This window comes from Clinocottus analis, unplaced genomic scaffold (assembly GCF_023055335.1).
Source record: "Clinocottus analis isolate CAN_PGR_092001 unplaced genomic scaffold, fCliAna1.0.p SCAF_13, whole genome shotgun sequence".
Taxonomy (NCBI): domain Eukaryota; kingdom Metazoa; phylum Chordata; class Actinopteri; order Perciformes; family Cottidae; genus Clinocottus; species Clinocottus analis.
In genome coordinates, this window is record NW_027175854.1 from 9,218,077 (window position 1) to 9,243,237 (window position 25,161).

General features: G+C 45.5%; 1 protein-coding gene across 2 annotated transcripts; it reads left to right on the plus strand.

The window, feature by feature from the left end:
- Positions 1-23,407, plus strand: dpysl2b (dihydropyrimidinase like 2b). Of its 2 annotated transcripts, none has more exons than XM_068573493.1 (14): positions 1-503; positions 10,636-10,724; positions 10,868-11,052; positions 12,600-12,764; positions 13,632-13,693; positions 14,521-14,601; positions 14,773-14,841; positions 15,452-15,572; positions 15,683-15,839; positions 15,953-16,094; positions 16,405-16,575; positions 18,620-18,799; positions 18,899-19,064; positions 19,957-23,407. In XM_068573493.1, the coding sequence occupies exons 1-14, from the start codon at positions 237-239 to the stop codon at positions 20,046-20,048; spliced, it is 1,947 nt and encodes a 648-aa protein (XP_068429594.1). In that variant the 5' UTR covers positions 1-236; the 3' UTR covers positions 20,049-23,407. The 2 variants fall into 2 exon arrangements, with proteins under 2 accessions (XP_068429594.1, XP_068429595.1); XM_068573494.1 differs by lacking the exon at positions 1-503 and adding an exon at positions 2,689-3,050.
- Positions 23,408-25,161: the final 1,754 nt, after the last annotated feature.

The window sequence follows — 25,161 nt, forward strand, 5'->3', positions numbered from 1 at the left end:
CCACAGTGGGAGTGTTTTCACGCGGCATTAGCCGAACCCTATCTTTTGTCACAGTGCGACCACCTGCGCTTGAATACCGGCAAAAAAGAAAAAGGCGGTGGCTGAAAAGAAAAGGAGGTAAAAAAAAAAAAAAAAAAAAGCAGCTGAGAGACTCTTGAGCATCTGTGCTGCTACTTCTTCCCCTCACCCCCCCTCACAGTCCCCCCACACACACCCCGCGAACACACCTGCGAGGCATGTCGACCGGCGGGGAATTACCAGCCTTCTTCAAGAGCATTGGCTCCGACAGCCCGTCCAGGCCGAGGCAGAAATTCTGTGGCATGTTCTGCCCGGTGGAGGGCTCCTCGGACAGCAAGACGCTGGACTTTGACGCTCTCTCGGCGTGCAGGGGCAAGAGTGACGGGCGAGTCATTGACCGGCAGACCGACATCTCACAGCCGCGGAAGGTGGAGATCAGGGAGAGCACGGGCAAGGAAGCTCTACAGAACCTGGACGACAAAAGGGTAATTGTCTCCTATTTTCCCGTGCTTATTGTGCTTTTTTTTAAAATTAAATTTTGGCTGTCCTTCCCTCCACCTCTAATTTCTGCCCAGACCTGCGCCGTTTCCATCTCAAAGGGTTAGGGTGGTCTTCAATTCACAGCCCCCACTCCTTTGAGTTTGTGTATAAGCTTGCAGCCCAAATGTAAGCCAGACAACTTGACCGACTACGTTACCCAGAAGGCAGTGCGATGCAATGGGAGTAGATGGAGGGGCCCACGCATGCAGAGCAGCCAGAGGGAGTGGCCCCTGTGAGTCGAAGCTTGCATTGGTTGTTGTGTTTTTTCTTTTTGCTGCACTGTGCGGCTGATGGTGCGTGTGTGTGTGTGTGTGTGTGTGTGTGTGTGTGTTCATGAAGTGTCCTTGAGCAAAAAGTGCCTGCCCTCATGTATTACGAGAGTCTGAGGGAAGAAAAGAATCAGAGAGAACCTGGTTCTGAATGGGACGCACGTGCGGTGTGGTGCGTGGCTGCTGCATTAAGTGCATTAAGTTCTTCGACCGCAGCGTTGAGGGTGTGGGCCTGATGGACACGAGATGGCAGCTCTGACTTGAGAGGCCAAACTTTGTTCTGCTGCTGGTTCAAGCTCACCGTCCGGCTCCTACACATGTTGGGTGGTGAACCGGGTGGCCCCGACAGTACCTGCACCTCCTTCCTTTACTTATGTTTTAATAATAAGCATCCAGCACTCAGAGTGCTTACATATTGATCATGTTAGATATTGATCGGAAGCATACACACATGAAAGCTGCATGTACCTCCTCTCTGTTGAACTCTTACACATGTAGTATAGTGGGCTTCGCTCTTCTCTGATTGGATATACTGTATATACATGTTTGATTTGCTCTGGCATATAAATAATAAGACACGATTATATGATTGAGATGTTTAATAAAAAGGTAAGCCTGTACATCGTAGCATTTGGCTTGATCATCACATCAGCAGACAGCAGAGGTGGAAAGTAACTACAGTACATTCATTCAACTGTACAGTATAACTAGTAAATGTACAATATTTACATTTCTACTCCACCTCTTGTCAGATGCAAATCTTGCATTTTTCTTTGTCCTCCACAACATTTATTGCCAATTTACAAGTTACTTTGCAGATTCATTATATACTTTTACACCTCAGAGAGAAGGCTTGTTAATTCGATCCCTGGTCTTTCTGTGTAATGCACATGTATATAAGAGGGTGTAACGGACCAGCCGAAAGCAAAAAAGAATAAAATATTTAATGTGATTATATGAATAAAATATAGTCTTCATTTACCAGCAGACTGCAATGCTCCATATTCTAAATACAGGTCGACGATCTATTTCCTCAAACAGACTTTTGCAGCATTCTTTAAGACCCTTATACCGAGTGTGACTTTTCAATTTAAAGTCATGTCTTTTAAAAGAAGAAACAGCTCTTTCCCTGTCTCGTAAATGAAAAGTTCAAGAATAAGAAGTAAAAATTCCTTTTTTCTATTTGATGCTGTTTGCTGTCACCATCATATGGCCTGGCCTGGTGTCAGCTAATGCTCTGTAACTGCTGAGTCAGCTTACTGAATCTTCTCTCCTGGTGTTTTGTGAGTAATGAAAGAAGTAAGCAGTCGTCCATAGTCCCACATAACAATAAAAACACATTACAGTTGTCCATAATTTGCCCTTAAATGGGAGATGTGGGAATTAAGTAATTTAATTGAAATAATAACTCTGAAAGAACGATTGTGAATATGATTTTATTCTGAGACAAATCGGGGATCCATTTTGCTATTCAACACAAGCCAAACACATAGGCCTCCGCAGGGTATGAAGGTGGGAAAGATAAACCCGGTCTTGAAACTATCTTGGGACTTTTTATTTATTTTGTCATTTTTGTTAGTAGTGATTCAAGAACAATGGGTCAAATGAGCTCGCTGGAGCTGAAAAAAACAGGTGAGGTGGTCTGTGCAGAAAAAGAGAAACAACAAAAACAACCCAGACTTATTTTAAAAACTCAACAGATGAAGAAGAGTCAAGATGGCCGCTGGTTGCGTCTTCATCTGTTCTGCCGGTGCACACTCTGTGCCTTCACTAATCCAAACGGGGAGCAAATTGATGGCATTAGTGGCTCTTTCCTGTCAAAGGAGCAGGGCGAGGCCCCGCGCATGCGCTATGGTATCCTTTCATTGGGACGAGGCTCGCGAGCGGCCCCTCCCCTCCCCTCTCTCCGTCTGACTACGTCTGGGAAGGTAAAAAAAAAAAAAAAAGAAGGTTTGGTGCATCGGCGGAGACCGGGCGGCTGCCAGGACGCGAACCGGAGTTGAGAGACAACTTTCTTTCCATCTTTTGGCCTTACGAGGATCAGCTGAGTTCCCCTAGTTGTTTTCTGCTTCTTCTTCTTTGCCGTCATCCTCGTTTCAACCCTGCGAGCAGCGGTAATCCGGAACATCCCGTCGCATTGATTGCGGTCCACGGCGCAGCGCGAGACGAACCACCGGCAAGATGTCTGGCTACCAGGGCAAAAAGAACATTCCCCGCATCACAGTGAGTAGTTTGGGTGTGTGTGTTTAACGTCGAAGTAAGTTATCTGAAAGCGTGAGACACTCCTGGTGTCCCGGTCGCGTGGGCCTGCTGCTTCTGCGGGTGTGCGCGCGCGGTGTGTGCAGGATGTCCCCACCGCGGCGGCGCGGTGCCTGCGCCGCTGCCGCTCCGCCTCGATAATAAAACAACAAAAAAAAACGAGAATGAAGCTGCTGAAGGGCACATCCGCAGCATGTTGGCTTCCCGGGATGCATTCTTCTTTTTTTTTTTTTTTACCGACGCCCCTCAATTTTTTAGCGTTTTATTTTTTTTATGGTGGTATCTGCTTTACGTTGACTGAAATCGCACGTTAATCGATACATCAAAGGGGCCGCCGGTAGCGCGGTGGTGGTGTTTTTTCTTTTTTTTCTTCTTTGCAGTATCTTTGCGACAAGTGCTCCGTCTGTCTACCCTCGTGAAATGTATGTTCGGTCTCTGTCCGGGGTTATTCATGCCGCTGGTCTTTGTTACATGGTGCGTTTAGGAGCTGGGTATCCGTGCACACACCCACTAGCGGGGCGGACGCTTTCCTGCATCCGCTGTAACGCTCAGTGCAGGCTGGCCTCCTTCTCAAACCCTCTCCCCTTCCACTTTTGACACATTGGTGGGTGTCACTGTGGGTCACGCTGTTTCCCCGAATTCACAGCGGTATTGCAAGGGTTAGTTGGGATGTGGTTGAATGGAAAGTAGAGAATAGGGAGGGGAGCCAGAAAGAGAGAGAGAGGGAGGGAGGGAGGGAGCAGGGGCGGTGGGTCCTATTTCCTTCCATGTCTGTCCTTCTCTCTCAGCTGTGTAGAGGAGGATGAATGGAAGCAGGCTGAGCTGGTGGGCCGACAGGGCCGAACCGTTAGGAGGTGGATCCAAACATGAGGAACAAAAGCCATACGGGGTGGGGGAGAGATGTGCGTCTCAGTTCGGGCCCTCGGTGCAAGCAGGAGTGGCTGCTTTGTGCACATGCTAAATGAATCCCTTGGCTCGTGCTCGTCGTCCAACGGGCCCTCCAGGGAAGGAGGGTAGCGAGCCAGCGCCTAGGTGGCCCCTGAGCTGTTGCCACTTTCTTCAGAGTCCCTTTTAGTCAAATCCAATTCCCCCACTACAATAAACTATATTACCAGGGAGATGACGGGATGAGGGTGGTGTGGCACCTGCTATGTCCGTACTCAGTCCATTTGTTCTTATGCATGCTTGATGACAACAAAAGGTGTCCCAAAACACACTGTGTGCAAGTTCTTTGCTCATTTATTTGGTCCATGTGGAACCGTCTTTCTGCAGAAGAGACCAAAACTGACATTTGTCTGAATACGTTGCAAAACAGTGGAGATTAATCTCACTGTTTATGTTCCACTATTTTAATTGAAGCTCGACAGTTTTGCTTATTCTGCACGTTCATGAAGAGAATGGACGTTAAGACAACTCGTTTGACCACGTACTAACTGATATCATGACGTCGCCAGTGGGGGAAAAAAGCAGCCAGCCTCTCAGGTGAATTGTTTCCCTCCAGGACTTCCTTGCAGAGTGCTTGCAGCTAGTTAGCAGAGAGCTCAGAGGATTAGTAAAGGTTCTACTCCCAGTAGTGATTAAGTCAGACCTAAATGGATCCAAAGCCTATTCTTGAACAGTGCATGAAAGAACAAGAAGGTCAGCCGATGAAATTTCAAATGCATTTCCCCGCCTTTTAAGAACCGACCATGATGAACAGAGGAAATTGTGTTTTCCCAGGTCTCGGGTTCAGAACTACCCGCGTCACTGCTAGGCTTTTTTTTCTCTGAAGAGTGAAGAAGTGGGTGAAGCTTGTCAAGCTAAACGGAGAGCGGAGAGGAAATGAGGTTAAATTCAATTTATAAAAAGAAAAAACAGAAGCTCAATAGGAAAGGCTGCAGCAGCGACAAAGGAACCCTGTATGTTCGTGACCAGGAAACTATCGTAATGCCCAATTTGAACATCTCCCCTGTCTATCCTCAGCTGTTTGGGGTGGAGGAGCCTGGTTAGTTTTGGACAGATGGGAGTCGGGTCAGCTTCACAGCCGAGGACCTTATTAAATATGAATGAGCCTCCACGGGTTCACCACCTAGGTTAGGGTTAGGGTTATACAGCTAAACCAAAGCCCAGGGGGAAGGTGTCTGATGGAAGGGAACATGGAGCCAAGTAGGACCAACACTAATGCTGCATTCACCCCAAGCGTGCTGTGAATTAGCTGCACGAGAAGTTTACATGCAAAGTCAATGCACAGACGTAAATAACGCGAATTCCTGCATTGTGAATATTTGCAACATGTTTAGTATGAACGCAGCATAATAATGCTTTTCTTTTGGGATATGGTCTTTTAATATGTAAACACATGAACAGGAAAATCATCAAATATTCATGACAGCTGGAAGCGGTGAATGTTTGGCTTTTTTTTGCTGTATAAATAGCCTAATTTCTAGGTGTCAAACATTTAAAGACGCGACAGCTTTAAAGCTATATGATCGTCTTAAAATTAAAGTCTATGCCGCTTTACAGTGTACGGTCACCATATACATCTCCCACAATGCATATTGATTTTGTGAGCCGCTAATGAATGACATCCTATCACGAGAAAGCAGTGTTTCCATACTGGCGTTCAACTAAAGACAAGTGATTAACTTTAAAATTATTGACAAATAATCCCAAAATGTCTAAGAAGAGAAAGATTGACGCAGAGAGAAGGCCATTTAAAGAAGACGGGAAAGCAAATACACGTTCGTGCTTCAAGGAGACAAACCGGTAAGCATGCTGTGTTATGAGGCAGTGTTAGCGATGAAGGAATACAATGTGAGCTGGTGTGCCCCAGACCACTTACAGGTATGTGAGCAGGTGTGCTCCAGACCACATACACGTATGTGAGCAGGTGTGCCCCGGACCACATACAGGTCTGTGAGCAGGTGTGCCCCAGACCACATACAGGTCTGTGAGCAGGTGTGCCCCAGACCATTTACAGGTATGTGAGCAGGTGTGCCCCAGACCACTTCTGTCACACATGTTCTTAGCAGCTCACAATTAGCTGTTGGACCAAAGTTATGTCCTTCTCAACTGTGCCTAAAAAAGCTTTGAACAAAGTAAATGTAATGTTTAATCTTTGTCTTTATTTTTTATATAGTTTGATCTTTGATAGGGTGATGTGGGTTTCTTAACTCTAAATTTAATGAATTTCTGTTTGAAATTTGTTTATTTATGTTTCTATAAATGCATGTACTGTATATGTTTGGACTTGAATAAACAATAATCAAATACAAATATTTCAGGTAGTGGTTTATACAGTGTTACAGTTACTAACTGGACCTTTGAGGGCAACCATAATGCTGATGTGGCCCGGGGTGAAAAAGAGTTTGACTCTGATCTAATCAATCAATAGATTATCAAAACTGATGTCACATTGATCGTTCCAGCTTCAAACCAAACGATAATCTAAATACGGACAACAAAAAACAAAGCGTTGGTGTTTCAGTTAAGCAAAAGCAGCTCCACTGTCCACGTTAAAGGAAGGTAAAAATAGAGCTGTGGCTATAAGAAGACTGTCCTGGATTACAGTCTCGGGGACGACACAATCCTCAGCGGATGAGGGATCATCAGGCAGTCTGCCAGCGTACCTGTAGTGCAGGAGTGGTCCCCGGTGGCGGCGCAGCGTGTTCCCGCTGAGGTCGCCTCCGTCGGTTGGTTCACGCTGTTATCGCAGTGCTCAACGGCCCCCGGGCCCGCTGTCTGCTCTCACATCACACACAGCGGGCTGCTGTCCTGATCAGACGCCCCCATTTTCAGTGTCGGCAAATCGGACACATAGCTTGAAATATTTGCACTAAGTGAATTATTTAAAATACTTAACTTCACTTAATCAAAACCAAACTTTGCAGAGATACTGTTAACACATGGTGTATTATTATATTAAAATTAATGTTGGGAAACATAAAAAAAAATAAAGAGAATTTAAGGCATTTGCTTTTTAGGGCAAAGACGAAATTTATGTGAATATTTTCTGATCAAACCTACGCTTATAAAGTGTAGTTCATACTCGTGAGGGAATTTTGAAGTGAATAAAAGACTCAAATGAATGAGTCCAGTTTCTGTGAGCAGTCACACAGGCATGCTGGATGACTGGACGTCCTCTGAAAACCAGCCGATGTGAACACAAAGGTCACGCTCTATCAATCCTCATCTATCAGTTAAAGAAACTCACATTCACACAAACACAAATAAATTACTGTTGTGCTGTATTCTGAAAGGTGTTCAATTGCACATGTATCCCTTTAGGACTTTGTCTCTGTGGTTCCTGTTTAGCTGGTTATTTTGAATGAGCAGGTCTTATTATGAAACACAAAATTGTCTGCGTGTTTTTTTTAAAGCAGTGGTCTGAACAAGCACTCGGAGGATTTTGGTAGCAAGCTGCTTTTTGAGTAATCCAGGACACTTGTCTGATCTGGCAGCGTTTCTCCACCTGACTTCACAAGTGTTCCCAGGATACTTTCCCTTTGGACAACACACGCTGCGTTGCTGGGTTACGTCGGACACAGGGAGATGTGTTTTTTTTTTGTTTTTTTTTACAGCGCCCAAATGGATTTAATCAATTTCTTTCACCTGTGTTTAATGATCATACTTATCAATGAGTCATATGAAACAGCAGTTTAATACGAATAGAGAAATAATAAATATTCTCATTAGTACTAGTATTAAGGAGTTATTTTATACTCATTCTTTAGCGTCAGAATGGCCACAAAATACATACTGATATGAGTGCGCTCACCAGCTAGCCGGGCCCGTCCTGTCTTGCAGTTCCACTTGTACCTCCAGGGGCGATGGTGAGTCTGTCGGTCCTCAGTCCGACACGAGAGACCGTAGAAGTAGCGCTGCCTTGAAGTTTTGTTAATCGCGTTAAAAAAACGGCGCATACTGTTTGGGTCGCGTCCCAAATAACCGAATGGGTTATCTTGACCCCTAGCAGCTCAGAGGTCAAGGCCTAGACCCAACCATGGTCTCTGCCTCAGCCAGCTTAAGTAGGCAGGTCTTGCCAAAGATGAGTAGTGGGATTCATGGGAAGTAGTGTACAAGCTGTCAAATCGTACACGGGCTGTCCAGCCGCCAGCCGACGGCAGCGTGAACACAAAGGCAGCTAAGAAATAACCGATGAGTGTATATTTAGATTGAATAGAGTAGTAGAGCTGAAACGCTGTTCCCAAGTAAAACAAATTCATTCAGCTTTTTTTTTCTTTTCTTCTTCCCAGTCCAACTTTTTTTCCTTTTGGTCATGCAGGCCACCCCTCCTCAATTCTTCTACGGGACCCCCCGCCCCCCAACCTCTCCCCCACCACCACACACACACACACACACACACACACACACACACACACACACGCACACTCTCCAAGAGCCAGGATGTGAGGTTTAGGAAAGTTATTGCATGAAACAACACAAGTCAGTGAATGATTGAACATTGTACAAGTCACCTCACAGCAGTGCCATGCTCGACACACTCCATGTTGCTGCTATGACATTTACATTAGCGCGCCGTAGTGTGGAAGGAAAACAAAGCGGCACAACAACAGTGAGCCCATTGAGCTTTGTGCACATCCTGTTTGCGAGGCGGTGAGAGGTTCCCATGAGGGAAAGGTCACTGTCATGTTTGGCTCTGCGCCAGTACAATCAGACACTCTCTCTCTCCCTCTCCCAACCCCGTTGTGCGCTCCATAAACAATCAGAGGATTATGCAGTCGGGATTCAGGGCATGCCATTGTTCTGCTAATTTTTTAAATCTTTTTAGCGTTCGGCAGCTGAAGATAAGGAACAAAAAAAAACACCTCTTTAGTGAGACTCTCCAAAGCATCTGCCTCTCGCCCCCCAAAAACTAGCCTATCATTATGGATTTGGAAAAAGTGAGTAATTGTCTCTGAAAAGACAAGTTTTGTTGAGCAGCTTTTGGGTCTGTGTGAAAATGTGAGCGCCGCCACGAAAGCCGAGGCCTCCTGATGAACTCTGCTGTGTACCAGGAGCATAACAGTCGCGGTCATGACGAGGCTCGTGATGTAACGGCGTGTTTTTTTCAAAGCTCAACGGTTGTGGTTTGAAGGCGCTCCATTGGCACCGCCCCTTTGTGCGTGTCTTTATATATATTGCAAGGACCAAAAGGCCTGAAGTTTGAAAAAAGAAAATGTGTGGAGGAAGAAGTGAGCTTGGCCAGACGTCTGTACCTTTGACTGAACTGTTGGTGGTCCCATTGCATTGTGGGTAATGTAGGCCCCAGGTTTCACAATTTCCCAGAGCCCAGTGGTGAGGTCTCCGAATTGCTTACTCGTCCAACAAAAACAAAAAAAACCCTCAAAGATATTAAACAAGTGATATGAAACTCAGCGTGAACCAAGAGAATTTTTTTTATTCATAAATTTGTATGATTATTTTTGATTGTTACCAAGAAACCACAACGTGCATTTGACCGAAACAAAAAACAGCAACCTGAAATCGACAAAAAAGACCCCCAAAAAGCACACTGTATTTCAGATGTTTCTGAGCGGGGATTTATGTAGTTTGATCTGTGGCTGAGCAGCCTGATTGGGAGAAAAGTTATAAAGAATGTGTGTTACGTAATATTTGACAAAGCGGAGTCCTGCGCCGCTCAGCAGCTGGTGTGTGTGTATTTGTGTGTGTGCGCTGGTGCATATGCAGGGCGAGGTCTCAGACCGGCAGCCTTCTGCAGAGGGACAGCAGTTTCGTTCGGGGCCCAGAGCTGCTGGGGCTGCATCTCGCGGCCGAGGCTCGGAACAGAGCAGCCTTTGTTAGTCGGGGTGCTGGAGGCCCTGTGACCAGAGCCGCCACTCCCTTTTTGGACGGAGGGCCGGTGCCAGAGGGGTACGGGGCTCAGGGTGGGAGCATCCCCTCCCACACAGAGACACAAGTGGCACAGCAACAGGCGTGGATGATTGATTACACAGCTTGCGCCCTGATTGGTTCTTGCATGTCCCGTTCCTAAGAGCCACATGAAGGGGACGGAGGGGCGTGTCCAGAGGCGGGCTCTTGTCCTCATTGTTGTGCAACACTGAATACTTTGCATCCCTCATTTTGTCTCTCGAGCAGGGCGAGAAGAGGAAGAATCCTAGTCACTCGGTCATTGTTCAAACAGCCACACAGAAAGATGGAGCAGATCCAAACATCTCAGATCTGTTCTGTGTCTTCTCCCACCCCCACACTCTCAATCCATGCATTGGAGTAGTAATAAGTGTTTATGGGTATCTCTGTGTAGAGATGAAGAGAGCCAGTCTCGGCGCAGCCATGTGCTCCTTATCAGAATGCATCCTTAAAAAGGCCAAGCAAAGCCTGCTGTATAAGTTGTATTTTTTACTTATTTATTGTGACATCTAATTGTCAAAATGCCTTTTTATCAAATGCACTTCATCCAGCATTAAATGCAGACAAAATCCAATACTCCCCACTCTCACATGCGCAGGTCTGTGGGGTCTGGTTCCTACGCGGTGCGACAAAGTATTTGATGCAGCGGATCACATGTTGACAAATGTGCGGTGGCTGATCCTTTTCTATTGTTTTCCAGAGTGACCGTCTCCTCATCAAAGGAGGGAAGATTGTGAATGATGACCAGTCCTTCTGCGCTGACATCTATATGGAGGATGGAGTCATCAAGTGAGTTTACTGCTCATGCGGACAGCAAAACCCACAGTGTTTATGAAGTCTCTCTCTTTATTACAATACTGGGACAATACTGATGATAGTGACAATGTGTAAATGTCTCTGTTTTTTGTAATTTCCTACGTCCTTGTCAACAGACAAATCGGGGAGAATCTCATCGTGCCCGGCGGGGTGAAGACCATCGACGCCCACGGCCGCATGTTGATGCCGGGCGGCATCGACGTGCACACGCGTTTCCAGATGCCCGACCGGGGCATGGTGTCCGCCGACGACTTCTACCAGGGCACCAAAGCTGCGCTTGGAGGAGGCACCACCATGATCAGTAAGTCGCTCCGTCAGAAAGATCCGGGACTTCGGGCCTTGGCCTTTTTCCCCGGGTCCTTTCCTGTGAGTGAATCAAAGCTGGCCAAAGTCCGCAGAGCGTCTTTTCCCGCCGCAGTGGTCTTTCATCCTCCTTTTAATTGAACACATCTTCCCGAGAGCAGGAAGTGTGCCAGGCGCGGTCATGGCCGAGCCAAAATGTAAAACTGTCCGTCTGCTCCGAGCACTCGGGGTTCACGCTTAATTTCCCTTTGGACGCGTGCTGATTCCCTGAGTTGTTTTTTTCCCCACCTGCTTTTTTTTCTCCAAACAAATGATTTCCAGTATTACTGCACAATTTAGCACTTTTTCCCATAAACTCTTTCAGCCTACAGGTGCTGGGGTTTGGTTCTGGTGGTCAGTATTTATTTTACATCCAGCTTCAAGTTGTTAAAATACCCTGATTCTTTGAGTTTGAGTCCGAAAAGGGGATTTTGATTTCAATAAGCAGATGTTTGATGTTAGCTGCAGTATATACTGTCAGTCCCCTACCAGGCTTTGTTTCATTTTCATGTTATTTAAAAGAAACTCAAGACTGTAAAAAAAACACAATTAGACGGCGCTCCGGGCCTCCCTGCTGACTCGGCAGCTGAACTCTCCCCTCCCTCGCAGTGTAACGCACACTTCCAGGCGACTCGTGTGTCGTTGTCACCTCGGGGCGAAGCGCTGACTGCTGCAGGGTCAGGCGGGCCTGGAGCTGCAGGTAAAGCACGGCAGCCCGTCGACTGCAATGTCAGGGAGGGCACGTCACAAACAGCAGATGTGACCGCTACCAACGGTTGGCTCTCCTCGAGATTAAACTGTCGTGTTACATGTGATCCACACTTATAATATCATGTATTATCACACTAATCTTAATCTTCTGGGTCTTAATTACTTGTATCATGTTTTTAAAAAACAAAACATGGATTATTACTGTTATTATAATAGTTAATATAATAATAATAATAATAACTAGTTCATTATTGTTATAATATATAATTAATAATTGTAATACTATGACTATTAATAATAATAGTAACAATGATAAAAAATAACTATTATTATTTACTGAGCTGAAACATGTATAGTAGAACATGAATCTCTCTCTGAAACTTATACTTATGTTCATCAATAGAATATTATGATAATGGATTTGGGTCTGCAGCAATTTGAAGACGGGACCTTGGGGCTCCGGAAACCTTTTAGCCGGCTATTTCTTAACAAATTTATGACGTTTTACAGACGATATAATAAATAATTTACTTGAGAGACGTGTCGACGGATGAGTAGGATGAAACATAAATATTTTGCAGCCTAAACGTCACATTTTCTGAACGTTTGCCTCCGTGTCGTAGAAACCTAGAGGAGCATGAGGAGCACATGGCCATTGTGTGTTTGTAGCTCTGCCAGGTGTGAAATACAATCTGTCCCGATCGATGATATCACAACCTGTGTGTGTGTGTGTGTGTGTGTGTGTGTGTGTGTGTGTGTGTGTGTGTGTGTGTGTGTGTGTGTGTGTGTGTCCAGTCGACCACGTGGTTCCTGAGCCTGGTGTCGGCCTCATCACGGCCTTCGAGCAGTGGCGTGAATGGGCCGACAGCAAGTCCTGCTGCGACTACTCGCTGCACGTGGACATCACCGAGTGGCACAAGGGCATCCAGGAAGACATGGAGGCGCTGGTGAAGGATCATGGTACGCAGTCTAGCCGCCTCGCAGAAAACATTCATCCACTTAGCATTCAAAACAGCTGAAAGATATTGTTGTTTTTATTATTAAATTGCTGATTTTCTGCACGGTGAAGGCCAAAATCATGATCAACGTTTTGTGTCCTGATCATTTATTGTTTTTTTTGTTAGACACAAAATATTTGTTATGCAGGGTTTGTAATTGTAATTTTTTGTAATCTAAACCAGATTTGAAAAGCACAGCTCAGTGTTGCCAACTCTTTACCAATGAGCTTGCAACACTGGCAGCAAAAGTTACTAAATCTAGCATGAAAGTCGCCAAGTCGGCAACACTGGAAGCCCCTCCCTCCAACGCCACACCCCCCCAATCACACAAGCTCATTAACAAATTGTTGCATCCAATAAGACTTAAAATAAGGTTCTTCTTCCCCCAAATTCAATATATATATATACTGCAGATACAACATTCAGGAAAGTTTCTCAGAGGCTGTGTCAAGCCAAAACATCTGGATCGCCCCCTGGTGGCTGGCTGTTAGTTAAGAAAGCGCTTTATTTGACCTTCAGCACACATTATAAACGTCAGTGTCACAGTTTTGCACATTCATTTCATTGTGGGAAGCCCAAATCATCGTGGTAGTTTATTGACATTGGGTTAATTGTGTAACTCTAAACCCAATATGACAGTCTCTGTTTGGAGTGATGTGGCACTTTTACTCAACCTATTGTCATAACCAGAAGATATTTGTTTCTGATCAGATGTTCGAGTGACTGTTATCACACTTTTCACAATCAGAGGGTCCATGATGTTGTTCTGTGTCAATCCTCCATTCCCCTTAGTGGTTTTTTAGTCTGATGTCTTGTTTTTTTTTTATAGGCGTCAACTCTTTCCTGGTGTACCTGGCGTATAAGGATGTTTTCCAGCTGACCGATGCTCAGGTGGGGCCTCCTCTCTCCTCCCTGTCTCTTTGTTATTGCTCCATACCAAGAAACTGAAGGCCATAATGTGTTGTCTCTCATTAGTCGATTGATAGGTGCTTTTATGCAGAGGTCAAATGAGAATCGGATCTAATATGTTGGATTGTGGTGCTGTACTGTTAACAATGACACTGATTGGATTTGTTGAGGAGAAGCCACTCCCACACTGAATCTAATTTAACCGAAATGATCTTTTAACACAAAACTCGCTTCCGGGCATGAATCCCAATCTGATTAGAGTCGACCTCATGGCCATCAGTGCTGCGGGAAATATGAGACACGACGGCGCACGATCCACGGACAAAGAGAATGCTGATTACTGTCGAAGTGGTGGTCGAACTAACCAAAACAACAACCAAAGCAAAGTTGTGTTTCTGTCACCCATCATCCAGACTGACGGTTAAAATATTCTATATTTATATATATTTTCAGTCAGTCTGCCAAGAAGGCAGCCTTCATCCAACGCTGAGACTCTGTTTGTCTGGGCGTCGCCGTCATCTCGTAGTAACCGTTTCTCTTGGACCTGAAAGGAATCGATGTCGCTCAGTTTAATAATCACAGATCATGTGATGATGACAAATCAAAACATAGAGAAAAAAATGCTTGTTTAAAGAAAATTGCTCTCTAAAGCATTTGTGATTGCTGTTCCTCAATTGCTCCTATGTATGCACAGGCAACTGATCGAACAACAATAAATGATCTCTCCATCCATCGGAGTGTGTGTTAGCGAACACACCGCAAAAGCCGATTGCATCAGGGATCATCCCTGTGTCTCACTTTGCTTGCAGGTGTACGAGGTGTTCAGCGTGATTCGCGACCTGGGAGCCATCGCCCAGGTGCACGCTGAGAATGGGGACATTGTGGCCGAGGTACGCCAATTCACTCCAGTGTGAGAGCCGGGATCCGGCACCTGATTATCTGAGGTTAAATGGGAAATGAAGGCCGAAAGCTTTGAGTGTCAAAGGGCTCATTGCGATCGCTGCTGAGGCCGGTCGTGACTCAACATCTCCCTTTTTGTGTGTGTGTGTGTGTGTGAGTAGGAGCAGCAGAAGATCCTGGATCAGGGGATCACCGGGCCTGAGGGACACGTGTTGAGCCGGCCTGAGGAGGTAAGACAGAGTTGACCGGGTCTTAGGTGGGAAGCGTAAAAGCTGGTTTGACTTTGGGGAGAGAGTTCACCTCCGCCCTTTCCAACCTCCGACGCGGTCGGTGTTTTTGTCTGGCAAATAGTTAAACATCCACCTCAGATTCACCTTCATGTGTTTCACGTAGCAACCCCAGTGATGTTAGAGATAGGAGCACATCCTCTCCATAAATCACTGTTACCGTAAACATCCAGATGTGGATGGGAACAGAGTTGAGTATGACTTATGGGAGCTGTTTTTATTGCTAAAACCTCTGTTTTTCGCCTCTTTTTTCAAACAACAAAAAAAAGTTTTTATTTTATTCCCAAGGCAAAGGCAGTCAAAAAATCAGAGATTGTATTTTACTTATTGGGACACTGTGTCCTCTGTGGAGATTACAAGCTTCATTTAAGGTAAAACTCAGAGGGAAATCTCAGTGCCCTAAGGGAATTGCCGTTGAAATGCTTAAATCTACACTTAGTGGTCGGTGGTGAGACAAGCGTAAATTTGTGGAGTATAGAAAAAGAAGAAGAAAGACTCAAACTTATACAATATGTCCCCCCCACCGCTTTCTGCTGTGGCTTGTCTTCTCCAGGTGGAGGCGGAGGCTGTGAACCGCTCTGTGACTGTGGCCAACCAGACCAACTGCCCTCTCTATATCACGAAGGTGATGAGCAAGAGTGCTGCTGATGTCATCGCCCAGGCCAGAAAGAAGGGTGAGACTATATATACTCTAAATACAATTGACACAAACTAGCACAAACGGTAACTACTGCAACACACAAACTCCGGGAGCTAGTAGTATAATCGGGATCGCACTTTTCAGGCACCGTGGTCTATGGAGAGCCAATCGCAGCGAGCCTGGGAACAGACGGTTCCCATTATTGGAGCAAGAACTGGGCCAAGGCCGCCGCCTACGTCACCTCCCCTCCCCTGAGCCCCGACCCGACCACACCAGACTATCTCAACTCTCTGCTCTCCTGGTAAGAGGGGCATTCAGACGGCACACACGGCCAAAGATGTATGTGTGTGTGTGTGTGTGTGTATATATAATTATAATTATGAACGTCTTTATCTTTCCACACCGTGTGCATAGCGGTGACCTGCAGGTGACAGGAAGCGCCCACTGTCCCTTCAACACCGCCCAGCGTGCCGTGGGCAAAGACGACTTCAGCTTGATCCCTGAAGGCGTCAACGGCACTGAGGAGAGGATGTCCATCATCTGGGACAAGTGTGTGGTATGTGTACTTCCACTTCAAATGAAGCATGCAGAGATGCAAGATGGATGTGTATCACATTATACAGTTACACCTGTCGATGTCATGATGTATTAGTTTCTTTCAAAACGATTGATTTCATGCTTAAAATATATTACCATTCTCACTTGCAGCATGTTAATGCTCATGTTGACATGAGCATTTCCCTTTGACTTAATGCCAATGTATAACAATACAGACAAGAATGTAAAGTAAGCATACATATCAGGACAAACAAGACCCAACTAGAGTAGGTGAGTGACCCCTCCTGTACTGCCCTGCTTCCTTTCAGGTGACCGGTAAGATGGACGAGAACCAGTTCGTGGGAGTGACCAGCACCAACGCTGCCAAGATCTTCAACATGTACCCCCGCAAGGGTCGCATCGCTGTGGGATCCGATGCCGACCTGGTGCTGTGGGACCCAGACGTCACGAAGATCATCTCTGCCAAGACCCACCACTCGGTACCGGCTTCACTCGTTACGTCATAGCGCATCACAGGAGAGGAAAGACTCTAAACGGCAAACGTTGAAGCCTCTACGTGTGTTTTTTATACTTGTTATATTTTTTATTGTCAGGCATTTTCAAATTCTACAGCTGGTGGCTTTAAGATCCTGTTTAAGGCTACTCAAGTTACTGTTGTTGTAAATGTGGACAAAAAAAGCTCGGCCGAGTAGCTGAAATAATAATAATAATAATAATTTAATTTATATAGCACCTTCTAATGCACAAAGTGCTCCACAGAACATATTTTAAATAAGGAACCAGGTTAAACAGGATACTAGAGCAACGACTCATAACAAAACTATTTAGAATGTTTTCTTAAAATATAATAATATTCACACATTTAAGACGATACAGTTAAAATATCTCCATCTAGTCAAGTCTTGCATGTCTGTAACTGAGTCCTAAAAACTTTAGAGTTGTGAAACTATTTAGCATTCAGAGATGAAGCGTCTGTGTCTTTTAAAGAGATAAGAAACAGGCCAGTTGTTGAACAAAAATACACAAAAAGAAGAGACCTGGCTTTGCACTCGGAGGCTTTGTTTATATTAAAACAGGAAACGGGTCCTTCTGGAACTGCTGCCACAAAGTGGGGATCTTGCTGTTCAAATTATCAGTGTATGCTGCAGCGATAACATTTTCCTTCACTGAAACTATCGATGTCAGCCGCACACCAAAAGGTACAAAAAGTTTCCACACACTTATTTTTGCCTTAGAGGCATGTTTAACATTACTCCAAATATATATATATATATAATTACTTTCTTAAAAGTACCAAGTGAGCTTGTAATTCCCCATGAAATACATCTCCTACTAAAATACAAACAAATCTACCATGTGATAGTGATTAATGATACTGAGAATTCAGGTAACGTAATTGATGGCAGCCAGAGCGTCTGTTTTATTAGTCCACTCTTTGTGGTCTGGCGTCTCACAGTTGGACAGGGTGTTGGTCTCTCACGGCATCAAGAGAGTGATGTCATCCCTAAAATCTGCCAGAGAACTGGAACACATCATTTCTGATCGTGTGTGTGTGTGTGTGTGTGTGTGTATGTGTATGTGTGTGCGTGTGTGTTGTTCGGTTTCTTTTTTTAAATATGACGAAACTACTGTTCATGGGAGAAACTGCTCATTTGGAGAGTGTGCGTGCGTGCGCGTGTGTCAGAGTCCACCAGATTGCAATGACTTCAGCTCCTGTAGCTTTTAGGAGAGAGCATTCACACAGCAGCTTTCCACCCTCCACGCACACACACGCACAAACAACACACACCACACAGACGACCCCGCTTCTTTTTCCTCGTCTTTGACCTCTGGCCGGAGAACTGAGGCCTCTGTACCACATCGGCTTTTACATCAGTATTAGCTTTGCTCTCTTTATTAGCATTAGCATCCAGCGGGTCTGGTTAAATCAGTTAAGCTCCTTACACACAAGTGGTCTTAAATCCATCGGCATTCCCGCCGATTTTACACGGTGTCATCCTGTGCAAAACACAAACTGCCCTGGAACAACTCCAGAGAAAGACTTTTCTAAATCCAGCATGTTACATCATCGTCGTGAGGGGGGTCTTTGTCTGCTTTGACGGTATTTCTGTGATTATCTAATGTATCAAATTGTTTCTGGTAGCATATGAAATAACAACTCAGTTGTGTAATGAGAGAATGTTGTTTATCAATTAAGAGGACGTAATTGTGGATCCCAAAATCCATCACGACACGATTCCATTGAAAAGACAATGAGTTTGCCCTGTTTGGGAGCGAGCCTCGATTTTTTTTTTTAGGGAACGTCTTTTGCCTGCGTTCCCAAAAACGTCCAGCCGATAGAATAAACCTCCTTTCAACGACAACATTTAATTAAAAAATCCATAATTTAGAACCTCTCTGCTCTGTGTCCCTTTTCCAACTCCCTGCTGCAACACATGAGTGAGTTGGAAATCGGAAACCGAAATGAGTACCTGAGATGAATAATAAACCATTTCCTCTTCATGCCATCGCTCCCCTCCGCAGACCGTGGAGTACAACATCTTTGAGGGCACGGAGGTGCGCGGCGGGCCTCTGGTGGTGATCAGCCAGGGCAAGATCGTCTTGGAGGAAGGGAACCTCCACGCCACTGAAGGCTCGGGACGCTTCGTGGCCCGCAAACCCTTCCCCGACTACGTCTACAAGAGGATAAAAGCTCGCAGCAGGGTGAGACCCGCTGCGCCTGCACACCCGCTAATGGAGGACAGAATATTGCGCGTTCATTCTCGCTGACAGCTGTGTCTTCTTTCCTGTGTCTTCTTGCAGCTGGCCGAGCTGAGGGGCGTGCCCAGAGGACTGTATGACGGCCCCGTCTGCGAGGTGTCGGTCACCCCCAAAACCATGACTCCCTCCTCCTCCGCCAAGACCTCACCTGCCAAGCAGCCCAACCAGCCCGTCCGCAACCTGCACCAGTCCGGTTTCAGCCTATCCGGTCAGTGCAGACGTTAATCCGATATCAGTATTCCCGTGTTTCAAAGTAAATCTAAAAAAAAAAATTGTGTGTTTGACAAAAAGTCAATCTATTGAATACTTGAAAAATGTCCCTTAATTAAAGAAACATTTTTGAACCAGTGAATGTGTGCTTAATATGGATTCTCAACAATTAATTAAATATTTAAATCAATTGAAATCACCAAATGGTGTTGCTTCCTTAAATTAAAGTAAAGTAGATAGAGAAAGTATTTTTTTTACATTTATTTTAAAATATTTATTAAAATATGTGACATTCATGGCATCCCATCAGCAGTTTTGAAATTTTTTTTTTTTTGTGTAAAAATGTTTTTGGGCAAATTAGACTACAGATGTGAAGTAGCTCTGTTCAAACCACAGACTGGATGTGTATGTGGTCATCATGACATCATCCATTGGATTGTGGACTGCCGTCAGTTTCTCAGACTTCTATGGAGACTAGTTTTTGCAACCGGAGGAGTCACCCCCTGCTGGTCAGTAGAGAGAAGGCCGGTTTTAAGAGACTTTCCCATTGGCTTCACTCAAATCGAAGGTTTCCGCCTGGTGGTTGCACCTTTGTCCACTTGGAGGTGTGGCGGTCACTACGCCGGCACTTGTAGCGTAGTGTCTGACGATGTTCTTTTGTTTCCCGAGTCACCATTTAAGATGGGATCGATGGCTACAACTAGAAGTTATGTTTTCTTACGTGTGCATTAAGTGTAATAGCGGCATGTCACATTTTGAGAGGGAGGCTGTCTTTAAGTGTGTAAATTGAGTTTGACATAGCGTGAACTCTTACAGTACAAAAGTAGACAAGACAATGAGCCTTCGTCTGTTGTATAGTTTTAGCCAACTCTCCGTTTTCTTTGTCCCAGGCGCTCAGACTGACGACAACATTCCTCGCCGGAACACCCAGCGCATCGTGGCGCCACCGGGCGGCAGAGCCAACATCACCAGCCTGGGTTAGAGCCCCGCCCCCTCCGGGCTGCTGAGGGAGGAAACCAGAGAGGACGGACGGACGACGGGAGCTGAGGGGTCGAGGGAAGACAAAAACCCTTCGCAGCACCCGACCGGGCCATCCGTCTGCCGCTTCCCACGGGCCCACTCTTCCTCCTCCCCAAACTCCACCACCCTCACCCCCTCACCCCGATCCTAGAGGACACCGTTAGAAACAAAAACAAGAAGAAGAAGAAGAAAGGTCTGCCTCGTATGATGAAAAAAAGAGAAAAAAAAGAAAACACTCCTTATCTGAGCACTTTTGACTGTATTATTTCATTATTGTTATTATTATTATATTATTTTTTACACCGTACTTTCTCCCTGCCATGTGTCCGTTTCATGTTTGTTTTATCGTTGTTTTAATAGAGGGGCGAGTGAGACTGAAGTGAATTAACACAGCTAAGGAACATTTCCATGCAGGATGCCCATCGTACTTCCACTCCTCCCTTTGTCGTGTGGGGAAGTGGTCTGAGTGGAGCACCGGTACAAAACCAGTATTGTTTGCATTTTATTATTTTTCTTGCTTTCCTTGAACAAGCCAAACAGCAGCTTGCTTGGGAATCGAACACTCACCGTTTATGCAGCCGACGAGCCGTCGGCTTACTCGTGATTTGTATTGTTATAGTTGTTGCACTTCCGTTGCGTCACTTTCCACTGCGTCCCCCATCTGTCACAGCGTCAGCATCCACTCCATTATGAGCCAGGAGGACTCGGCCTTCAGGTTTGAAAAATGGAGCCGCACGGCGACCACTTTATTTTACTCTGGCTGCACTGACTCATCTCATGTTTTCCCACTTGTGGCTTTGCAAAGGTACATAAGTAAAAAGAAAAAAACATATTTCACATTTGGCAGCTGCCTTAGAGCTTTTTTTTCTTTTCTTTTTTTGAGCTGAAGGAGCTTTGGCAGGTGGTAAATGGAGCTTGGCGATGAGTGCGAGAACGGAGGGAACGATTGAGGGAGGAAAGAGAAAGTTGGACTCGCTTGTCACTTCAAACTCAACCTTTCCTTGCCTTAATGGCTCTCAGTGCCGTCCTTCTGGGAGAACCTTTAGAGAATCATAAACGTCCATGAAGGTTTTGATGAACAACGGTCGAGGCACCTGACCCCCCCACCCCTCACCGTCCATCACCATCCAGTGCATTTACATACAGAATGTTTCTCCTCCTCCCAAACATGTTTTGTACTTGAACCCCCCCCCCTTCTCTCTTTTTTCTCTTTTCTACTCTTTATGTGCCTGAACCCACGGAAGTTCTACCGATAGTTTCCTTTTCCCCCCATTCTTGTTTTTGTTATTCTTATTGAGTCGAAAAGAAAAGATAGATGTAAAAATAAGCCAGGATATAAACCGATTCCAAGGTGCCAGATTTTTGCGCTTTTCACGGCGGCCCCCCCGCTCTGTCGGCGGAGCCCCCAAAGTAAAGACGGGAAAATAAAACCGCTCGATATCTTGACGTGTACTAATGTTTTAGGGTTTTTAACTTTGTCGTCAAACTGCTTTTTAGTGTCATTCTGTAAGTAGGCGCCCGAGGGCCGAGCACTATTGATTTATGCTTGAGAGTAGACCGACTAGTGAGCGGCTTTGATGTGAGGGCTGTGCTGAGCACTCCACGTTCCTCATTATTTTTTCTCTTTGCATGATCTGGTCCTTCATTGAGCCAAGCGACTGACTTCCTGTGCCGGTCCACACGCCAACGAGTCAGCGCCAGTCACCAGCCCGTGTCCTCCCAAGCGAGTGGGACACGGGGACCGAGATCCACGCATGTGGAGCCAGACCAGTCTGCTTCAGACTGGTTTTTGCATTCTTCTAGACTGTCGAAGACCATCTTCCTGAATTCATGTCTTACTAGTCGCTAGAGCAGCACATTAAAAGCTAGCGGTAGCACGTGTCACTCACACACGTGTGTGTGTGTGTTTTTTAAAGGATCCAAAGCAGGTTGAATGAAGCGTGGGTCTGCAGAAGGTTTCTGGAAGTGAGGGCTTCAGACCCGAGGCCGTCCGGCTGCTGTCGCCTCTTTTTCGGCTTTTGATTCTCATCCTGTCAAGTATAATTATGACACTGTTGTGTTATTGAGAACACTAAACGCAGATCGCTCGTCGCCCTCTCCTCTTCCAGACACCACCTCCACCCGTCCTGCTCCTCCCTTTGGGCGGCGGCGGAGAGGAAGTCCTCCAACACTTGTAGAAGTTGGCGGCGTCAGCGCAGCTCTTGAGAGAAACAGACGCTCCTTGTATTCCTCTGTTTCCCGCGTCACTCCTTCCTTTCAGCTTGTCTTTATCCGTCTTTCCTCTTTTCATTCCTCCCTCCCTCCATCCTCCCCCCCCCCCCCCCCCTCTCTCTCTCTCTCTCTGGCTCCGTCGTTGTTTCTGGCTGTTGCCGAGGCAACAGACCCCCTCCGCTCTTAGGCGGTGCTCTGCTTTTTTTTTGTTTGTCATGGCAACGCTTGTCAGATCAGAGGTTGCCCGTAGCAACTCGTCTTCTGACCTGGTGCTATTAGAACAGCTTTACACACACACACCACACACAGACACACACACACACACTGACACAAGTTTTTATAATTATTCTGTGACAGTTCTTCACCATTTCTACATAAGTGTGTGGAATCCAGAATCCCCTGCTGCTTAAAAACACACACACACACACACACAACTATATACTCCTGTAATGCTCTGTCAGCTTGGATGCTTTTCTATGCCATATTATGCTTATGATATATGAGTGCTATGTATGTACGCAACGTGCTGCCGGCCGAGAGGAGCTTTCCTTCTGTTGAACTCCCTTTTGCCCCTCCCCTTCTCTTCTCCCTCTCTTGTAAGCCTCCCTCCTGTGAAAGTGAAAACTGTGTGATGGTATATGTCTTGGTGGCTGTGGGGTTTCTGGGATGCTTGCTCATTATGGAAATCCCACGGATGGTGATGTTAAAAAAAAAAAGAACAACAACAAAGACTTCAGAGAATAAAAACAAAAAGAAAACAAAAGGTATTCAATCTGTTTATTTAGTTTCTGACATTTAATGAAAGAAGTTGTGTGGAAGTCGTGAAATGTAGATGCCGAAGGAGACGAGCGCACAGAGAAAATGAAAGAACGCGCCTAAATTGTAACTTTTTACGATGAACTTTCTGATGGTTTTCCTGTTTTGGACCCCGGGGCTCCAGTTCCATGATTGCTGCGTAAAAGGACATTCCTGACCATCTTTACTGCCGTTTCCACTTCAACTTGACTCTGTTAACCAGTCATTGAGCAGAGATACACGTCTGACAAAGGTATCATGCATGTCACTGAAGATGCACGTACAATGCTTCATAAACAAGACCAAATAAACACATGTAGGTGCTGTTAACCGGCCTCTCCTTCTTTTCATTTCCTCTCTAAACCAGCGTTTCATATTCCAATCAATGCGAGATGCAATTATCAGAGCGATATGCACATTTTGGCCCCCTCGTGTGGCTCAGAGGTGTACTGCGGTGAAATGAAAGACGACGCAAGTTGACTTGGCGACCCTCATAAAAATCTCCTGCGACCCACCTGTGGGTCCCAAGCCAGAGCTTTTTAAACCACCAAGCTCTCTGAAAACACCATAAGAGCAGCTTACCCAGAGGTCAGGGCCCTTGCGGGCGTGTTGTCTGGGCCGTGTGCAAAAGGCACAAAGCGTTTTACAACTTGTTTCGAAGCGCTAGAAAGCCTGTTTTCCAGACAGCGAGCATCCGGGGGCTCGTCGCCTGAACGCAGAAACCAGAGGAAGGGAAACAAGACGGGAGCTGGTTTCTAAACTAGAATCAATGAACCATGTACGTTAGCAGAACATGCTAACATGAATGGGCTATTCCCTCGTTTAAGATACAACATTACATTGAGGGAATAGCACCAGCCTGTGTTGGAAATGGATTCCCACCACTGAGCGCCGCTCGGAGAGGTTAGGTGACACTGAAAGGGCTGAATGTGTGTCGGTAATAGTGTGTTGGCCCTTCGATGGATCAGGGTCCTGATAGTCTCCCGCTGGTCTGGGATCACAAGAGATTAATCATTCTATCCAGTACGGACTGTGTTTGCCTAAAAAAAACAAGCCCAGTGGGGGGGTAACACCAGCAGGGTGCGTTACACATTTCTCCACTAGGTGGCAGTGCCGTCATCTTGTTCACGCACCACTCACTCCCATGCTCTGCTGTCTCTTCTCCTATGAAGGTGGGTGAGGGGGGGCTCCTTTTATTTTTCTTCAGCTCATGAATGAAAAATGATATCAGTGATGAGACGGTGGCATGGGCGCGTCTTCTGCTGCTCTCTGTCGGTGCGTTAACTGAGTGAGTAATAAAAAGTCATGTTAATCAACTGCACTAATCTTTACGATGGGGTTGATGACCAAATTAGCCGGAATCTCAACGTGGAGTGGTTGAAAAGGTGATCGTTGATCAACCGAGCCAGGCCCGTTCCAGAGAGCGCTGGAGTGAAAACATCGCCATTTCCTGCACTGGAATGAATTGACACGGTTTCCTATATAAAAGCATCCTTTGACATCAGAGTCACTTTCATGTGCCTTCCTCAGAGGCATGCAGGGGGGTGGAGGGGGATAATAAAGTGAGAAAAGATGACAAAGTATACACCGAATGAATGGGAATGTTTGAGATGCACATGAAACGTATAACTTGTGTTTTTCTCCTTCTGGGTTCAATCCCGAGTCACATTTTAAAATGGGAAGCGCTTAAAGGCCAAACCCCCAGTCCTGTATCCTCATCAAGGGAGAGCGAGATCAGGCTGCATTCTCATCCATGAAATTATTCCATATTTCCATATATATATATATATATATATATATATATATATATATATATATATATATATATATATAGATATAAATAGATATAGATATATAGATATAGATATAGATATATAGATATGACATGACATGACATGGTATCTATATATCTATATATAGATCTATCTATCTTTATGACAGAGCCAGAATATAGGGCTGAACTTTGGTTTCCATGGTCATGACAGGAGGACAATGAGGTAATTCGACTAATGCTCATGAATCCTTTTCAAAGCTCATTTTAAATGCATATACAAACAACCTGTGAAGTC

Bases quoted from the DNA above. Each gene is read 5' to 3' on its own strand.
- dpysl2b (XM_068573493.1), top strand. From the start codon at position 237: ATGTCGACCGGCGGGGAATTACCAGCCTTCTTCAAGAGCATTGGCTCC. The intron at 11,053-12,599 runs GTAAGTCGCTCC...GTGTGTGTCCAG, and splicing joins AGGAGGCACCACCATGATCA to TCGACCACGTGGTTCCTGAG. The intron at 14,842-15,451 runs GTAAGACAGAGT...TGTCTTCTCCAG, and splicing joins TGTTGAGCCGGCCTGAGGAG to GTGGAGGCGGAGGCTGTGAA.